General features: G+C 43.4%; 1 protein-coding gene across 1 annotated transcript; it reads left to right on the top strand.

Annotated features, from left to right (window-relative positions):
* The first annotated feature begins 5432 nt into the window (after nt 1-5432).
* LOC116360065 (up-regulator of cell proliferation-like) lies at nt 5433-7295 on the top strand. The gene has a single exon (XM_031814573.1). It carries the CDS (start codon nt 5433-5435, stop codon nt 7293-7295), a length of 1863 nt encoding a protein of 620 aa, XP_031670433.1.
* Nucleotides 7296-7532: the final 237 nt, after the last annotated feature.

Here is a 7532-nt window from a genome sequence, read left to right as displayed (position 1 = left end):
TAGAGATACTGATATAGATCTAGAAACAGGACATGTTGTAATGTATAGAGATACTGATATAGATCTAGAAACAGGACATGCTGTAATGTATAGAGATACTGATATAGATCTAGAAACAGGACATGCTGTAATGTATAGAGATACTGATATAGATCTAGAAACAGGACATGTTGTAATGTATAGAGATACTGATATAGATCTAGAAACAGGACATGTAATGTATAGAGATACTGATATAGATCTAGAAACAGGACATGTAATGTATAGAGATACTGATATAGATCTAGAAACAGGACATGTAATGTATAGAGATACTGATATAGATCTAGAAACAGGACATGTAATGTATAGAGCTACTGATATAGATCTAGAAACAGGACATGTTGTAATGTATAGAGATACTGATATAGTTCTAGAAACAGGACATGTTATTATACCTTTATTCCATACTGTAATGTATAGATACTGATATAGATCTAGAAACAGGACATGTTGTAATGTATAGAGATACTGATATAGTTCTAGAAACAGGACATGTTATTATACCTTTATTCCATACTGTAATGTATAGAGATACTGATATAGATCTAGAAACAGGACATGTAATGTATAGAGATACTGATATAGATCTAGAAACAGGACATGTTGTAATGTATAGAGATACTGATATAGATCTAGAAACAGGACATGTTGTAATGTATAGAGATACTGATATAGATCTAGAAACAGGACATGCTGTAATGTATAGAGATACTGATATAGATCTAGAAACAGGACATGTTGTAATGTATAGAGATACTGATATAGATCTAGAAACAGGACATGTTGTAATGTATAGAGATACTGATATAGTTCTAGAAACAGGACATGCTGTAATGTAGATACTGATATAGTTCTAGAAACAGGACATGTTGTAATGTATAGAGATACTGATATAGTTCTAGAAACAGGACATGTTGTAATGTGTAGAGATACTGATATAGTTCTAGAAACAGGACATGTTGTAATACCTTTATTCCATGTTGTAATGTATAGAGATACTGATATAGATCTAGAAACAGGACATGCTGTAATGTAGAGATACTGATATAGATCTAGAAACAGGACATGCTGTAATGTAGAGATACTGATATAGATCTAGAAACAGGACATGTTATTATACCTTTATTCCATACTGTAATGTAGAGATACTGATATAGTTCTAGAAACAGGACATGTTGTAATGTATATAGATACTGATATAGTTCTAAAACAGGACATGTTGTAATGTATAGAAATCAAATCAAATCAAATTTATTTGTCACATACACATGGTTAGCAGATGTTAATGCGAGTGTAGCGAAATGCTTGTGCTTCTAGTTCCGACAATGCAGTAATAACGAACAAGTAATCTAACTAACAATTCCAAAAAAAACTACTGTCTTATACACAATGTAAGGGGATAAAGAATATGTACATAAGGATATATGAATGAGTGATGGTACAGAGCAGCATAGGCAAGATACAGTAGATGATATCGAGTACAGTATATACATATGAGATGAGTATGTAAACCAAGTGGCATAGTTAAAGTGGCTAGTGATACATGTATTACATAAGGATGCAGTCGATGATATAGAGTACAGTATCTACGTATGCATATGAGATGAATAATGTAGGGTAAGTAACATTATATAAGGTAGCATTGTTTAAAGTGGCTAGTGATATATTTACATTTCCCATCAATTCCCATGATTAAAGTGGCTGGAGTAGAGTCAGTGGCATTGACAGTGTGTTGGCAGCAGCCACTCAATGTTAGTGGTGGCTGTTTAACAGTCTGATGGCCTTGAGATAGAAGCTGTTTTTCAGTCTCTCGGTCCCAGCTTTGATGCACCTGTACTGACCTCGCCTTCTGGATGACAGCGGGGTGAACAGGCAGTGGCTCGGGTGGTTGATGTCCTTGATGATCTTTATGGCCTTCCTGTAGCATCGGGTGGTGTAGGTGTCCTGGAGGGCAGGTAGTTTGCCCCCGGTGATGCGTTGTGCAGACCTCACTACCCTCTGGAGAGCCTTACGGTTGAGGGCGGTGCAGTTGCCATACCAGGCGGTGATACAGCCCGCCAGGATGCTCTCGATTGTGCATCTGTAGAAGTTTGTGTGCTTTTGGTGACAAGCCGAATTTCTTCAGCCTCCTGAGGTTGAAGAGGCGCTGCTGCGCCTTCCTCACGATGCTGTCTGTGTGAGTGGACCAATTCAGTTTGTCTGTGATGTGTATGCCGAGGAACTTAACTTGCTACCCTCTCCACTACTGTTCCATCGATGTGGATGGGGGGGTGTTCCCTCTGCTGTTTCCTGAAGTCCACAATCATCTCCTTAGTTTTGTTGACGTTGAGTGTGAGGTTATTTTCCTGACACCACACTCCGAGGGCCCTCACCTCCTCCCTGTAGGCCGTCTCGTCGTTGTTGGTAATCAAGCCTACCACTGTTGTGTCGTCCGCAAACTTGATGATTGAGTTGGAGGCGTGCGTGGCCACGCAGTCGTGGGTGAACAGGGAGTACAGGAGAGGGCTCAGAACGCACCCTTGTGGGGCCCCAGTGTTGAGGATCAGCGGGGAGGAGATGTTGTTGCCTACCCTCACCACCTGGGGGCGGCCCGTCAGGAAGTCCAGTACCCAGTTGCACAGGGCGGGGTCGAGACCCAGGGTCTCGAGCTTGATGACGAGCTTGGAGGGTACTATGGTGTTGAATGCCGAGCTGTAGTCGATGAACAGCATTCTCACATAGGTATTCCTCTTGTCCAGATGGGTTAGGGCAGTGTGCAGTGTGGTTGAGATTGCATCGTCTGTGGACCTATTTGGGCGGTAAGCAAATTGGAGTGGGTCAAGGGTGTCAGGTAGGGTGGAGGTGATATGGTCCTTGACTAGTCTCTCAAAGCACTTCATGATGACGGATGTGAGTGCTACGGGGCAGTAGTCGTTTAGCTCAGTTACCTTAGCTTTCTTGGGAACAGGAACAATGGTGGCCCTCTTGAAGCATGTGGGAACAGCAGACTGGTATAGGGATTGGTTGAATATGTCCGTAAACACACCGGCCAGCTGGTCTGCGCATGCTCTGAGGGCGCGGCTGGGGATGCCGTCTGGGCCTGCAGCCTTGCGAGGGTTAACACGTTTAAATGTCTTACTCACTTCGGCTGCAGTGAAGGAGAGACCGCATGTTTTCGTTGCAGGCCGTGTCAGTGTCAGCACTGTATTGTCCTCAAAGCGGGCAAAAAAGTTGTTTAGTCTGCCTGGGAGCAAGACATCCTGGTCCGTGACTGGGCTGGGTTTCTTCCTGTAGTCCGTGATTGACTGTAGACCCTGCCACATGCCTCTTGTGTCTGAGCCGTTGAATTGAGATTCTACTTTGTCTCTGTACTGGCGCTTAGCTTGTTTTATAGCCTTGCGGAGGGAATAGCTGCACTGTTTGTATTCAGTCATGTTACCAGACACCTTGCCCTGATTAAAAGCAGTGGTTCGCGCCTTCAGTTCCACACGAATGCTGCCATCAATCCACGGTTTCTGGTTGGGGAATGTTTTAATCGTTGCTATGGGAACGACATCTTCAACGCACGTTCTAATGAACTCGCACACCGAATCAGCGTATTCGTCAATGTTGTTGGCTGACGCAATACGAAACATCTCCCAGTCCACGTGATGGAAGCAGTCTTGGAGTGTGGAGTCAGCTTGGTCGGACCAGCGTTGGACAGACCTCAGCGTGGGAGCTTCTTGTTTTAGTTTCTGTCTGTAGGCAGGGATCAACAAAATGGAGTCGTGGTCAGCTTTTCCGAAAGGGGGGCGGGGCAGGGCCTTATATGCGTCGCGGAAGTTAGAGTAACAATGATCCAGGGTCTTTCCACCCCTGGTTGCGCAATCGATATGCTGATAAAATTTAGGGAGTCTTGTTTTCAGATTAGTCTTGTTAAAATCCCCAGCTACAATGAATGCAGCCTCCGGATAAATCGTTTCCAGTTTGCAGAGAGTTAAATAAAGTTCGTTCAGAGCCATCGATGTGTCTGCTTGGGGGGGGATATATACGGCTGTGATTATAATCGAAGAGAATTCTCTTGGTAGATAATGCGGTCTACATTTGATTGTGAGGAATTCTAAATCAGGTGAACAGAAGGATTTGAGTTCCTGTATGTTTCTTTCATCACACCATGTCACGTTGGCCATAAGGCATACGCCCCCGCCCCTCTTCTTACCAGAAATATGTTTGTTTCTGTCCGCGCGATGCGTGGAGAAACCCGCTGGCTGCACCGCTTCGGATTGCGTCTCTCCAGTGAGCCACGTTTCCGTGAAGCAGAGAACGTTACAGTCTCTGATGTCCCTCTGGAATGCTACCCTTGCTCGGATTTCATCAACCTTGTTGTCAAGAGACTGGACATTGGCAAGAAGAATGCTAGGGAGTGGTGCACGATGTGCCCGTCTCCGGAGTTTGACCAGAAGACCGCTTCGTTTCCCTCTTTTTCTGAGTCGTTTTTTTGGGTCGCTGCATGGGAACCATCCCGTGGCACTGGTTGTAAGGCAGAACACAGGATCCGCATCGCGAAAAACATATTCTTGGTCGTACTGGTGGTGAGTTGACGCTGATCTTATATTCAGTAGTTCTTCTCGGCTGTATGTGATGAAACCTAAGATGACCTGGGGTACTAGTGTAAGAAATAACACGTAAAAAAACAAAAAACTGCATAGTTTCCTAGGAACGCGAAGCGAGGCGGCCATCTCTGTCGGCGCCGGAAGTAATCACTGATATAGATCTAGAAACAGGACATGTTGTAATGTATAGAGATACTGATATAGTTCTAGAAACAGGACATGCTGTAATGTATAGAGATACTGATATAGATCTAGAAACAGGACATGTTGTAATGTATAGAGATACTGATATAGATCTAGAAACAGGACATGTTATTATACCTTTATTCCATACTGTAATGTAGAGAGCTATATCAGTATCTCTATCACAATAAACACAGTTAGCTGACATGTTCTCCATTGAATTGCAGTAAAATGGCTGCTTCCACATGTAACCAAACATAACTTACCATACGATATCTGATCTCACAACAGCTCCCTTAGGAGTTAACGAGGTCAATGGATTCACAGCTCAAACTGTATCTGAATTCACATGTTCGCTTTCATTTCTGTGAGTCACTGTGTCACAGAGATGGTCTGCCTCTGCTTGCTTTAACTTCATCTAAAGTACAGTGTAAAACACCTGTTAGTGTGGTTTTCTGCTTCACGTTGAAGAGGATTTGTAATCATGGCTCTCTTTTTTAATTTCTATCTACAGGATCCTGTCTGATGGAGCTGTTGTCAAAGACTGGACTGGAAGATCATTATGAAAACAAGCTGAAGTTAAGTACTGTCCTTGAGATAAATGCTGATACTACATCAGATGAACCTCTTACCACTATGCAGTCACTTCCAGGGGCCTTCCTGAAGAAATTAATGATGGCAAATGTGAATGCCAGGAGTGTCAAATGTATGTCCTCTGACCAGGAGGTTTCCTATTGTGATGTAGACAACCTGGACACTGACCAGGAGGTTTCCTATTATGATGTAGACAACCTGGACACTGACTCTGATACTAGTGATGTCATTAATCCACTGGACCTGATAACTGCCCTGTTTCTGTGTTCAGATGGTTTCCTGCAGCAGGAGATGGTCCAGAAAATGTCCATGTGTCAGTTTGCTGTTCCTCTGCTGCTGCCCAACTGTGACACAAAACAAAGCACTTTGATGCTGTGGGCCTTGAGGGACATAGTGAGGAAGTTTAGATCGTCTTCACAAACATCCACAAAGGCTTTTGTGGAGGAGAGAATTGTACTCTCTGATATTCCCATGGTGTCCTTTGTTAGGTTAGGTGAGATTAGAGTGTCCAAGTCTCAGATCTTGAACAAGTTGCTTAGTAACCCTCAGCAGTACCATGATACATTTGTTCATCATGATATGGAATGTGGCGACATCCCTCATAGAATCTCAGATGGTCTGGTTGAAATCAGCTGGTACCTTCCATGTGGGAACCGAAACATAGACATCTTCACTAAGCCTGTGGTGGTGGCCAATCTCAGAGGAGACATCAGGTCCTTTGAAAAACAGTTCTCCTTTCTGTGTCAAACATCAGCTGCGGTTTACATTTTCATTGATGATTTTGAGGCAGATCTCAAGGTTTTGGAAGGAAAAATCACAAAAGCAGAGTTATTTCTGGTTGTCAACTCTCAGAATAAAACATTCAGGGTGGACACATTGAAGAAAATAATCACAAACTACAGTATCAACCCCACAAATGTGATTGTGAAGAAGAAGCAGAATGATGCAGAATTTGTCAAAACCCTGCAGTCGTCTGTGGGTGACATCATTGAAAAAAGTAAAAACAGATTGACAATTGAAAACATGGCTGATGTGGCTCATCAGTTTGGGATTCTGGTTGATGAAGACAGTGATGAGTGTCAGAGTGCCAGGAAGATGGCAGATGAAATCACCAGCAACATCAAAGACACAATTAAATTCAAAGACAAACAGCTACCCTTACAAGGGCAAGTCTGGAAAGAGCTTTCCCAGTTGGAGAAAGAGAGGTGTAGACTGAGAAAACAAGGGGATCAAGACAGTTCTCTGAATACAAAGGAGGAAGAGCTGAGAGAGAAACAGTATAAATGTGACATGTCAGATGCAATGAAAAGGTTCATTTTAGGAATGTCAAGATCAGGACCTGAGCGTTCCTATTTCCTCAAATGGATGCGGATAAATCTGGACAATCTGTCACGTCAGAACCTGTCTGCTTTGAGGGACCGGTACAAAGATCTTTGCCAACATTCTCCGGAGAAAAAAGACGACATTAAAGATTTGGATAAGCAATTATCTGACTGTTCCTTGGGTCTTGAACACTTCCTGCGTGAGTTGGGCCAGTTATATGAAGCTGCCTGCTTCCTCCCTGAAGACAGTCCTCAAAAGAAACAGATGGAGCATCTCCCTGGATTGTGTGCTCAGATGCTGTTGGATGGTTTCCCCATTGAGCTTGTGGATGGAGATGCATCAAATATCCCTCTGAAATGGATTTCAGCTGTTCTGACTCAGCTTCATACTCTTGTGGACTCTAACAGTAAGATCCTGGTTGTCTCAGTTTTAGGGGTCCAAAGCACTGGGAAGTCCACTCTCCTCAACACCATGTTTGGGGTCCAGTTTGCTGTCAGCAGTGGAAGATGCACCAGAGGGGCCTTCATGCTGCTGATTAAAGTCAACAAAGAACTCAAGGAGGAGCTGAAATGTGATCATTGACACAGAGGGGTTGAAATCACCAGAGTTGGCTCAACTTGATGATAGCTATGAACATGACAATGAACTGGCCACACTGGTGATAGGACTCAGTGATGTCACTATCATCAACATCTCCATGGAGAACTCCACAGAGATGAAAGACATTCTGCAGATTGTTGTTCATACCTTCCTCAGGATGAAGGAATTGGGGAAGAAGCCGATATGTCATTTTGTGCACCAGAATGTGTCAGACATGTC

This window comes from Oncorhynchus kisutch, unplaced genomic scaffold, assembly GCF_002021735.2.
Source record: "Oncorhynchus kisutch isolate 150728-3 unplaced genomic scaffold, Okis_V2 Okis07a-Okis12b_hom, whole genome shotgun sequence".
Lineage (NCBI taxonomy): Eukaryota > Metazoa > Chordata > Actinopteri > Salmoniformes > Salmonidae > Oncorhynchus > Oncorhynchus kisutch.
This window is presented reverse-complemented; position numbering and strand designations above follow the sequence as displayed.

What these genes read in the sequence shown, in the direction of transcription:
- LOC116360065 (XM_031814573.1), top strand. Translation starts at nt 5,433, where the DNA reads ATGCAGTCACTTCCAGGGGCCTTCCTGAAGAAATTAATGATGGCAAAT.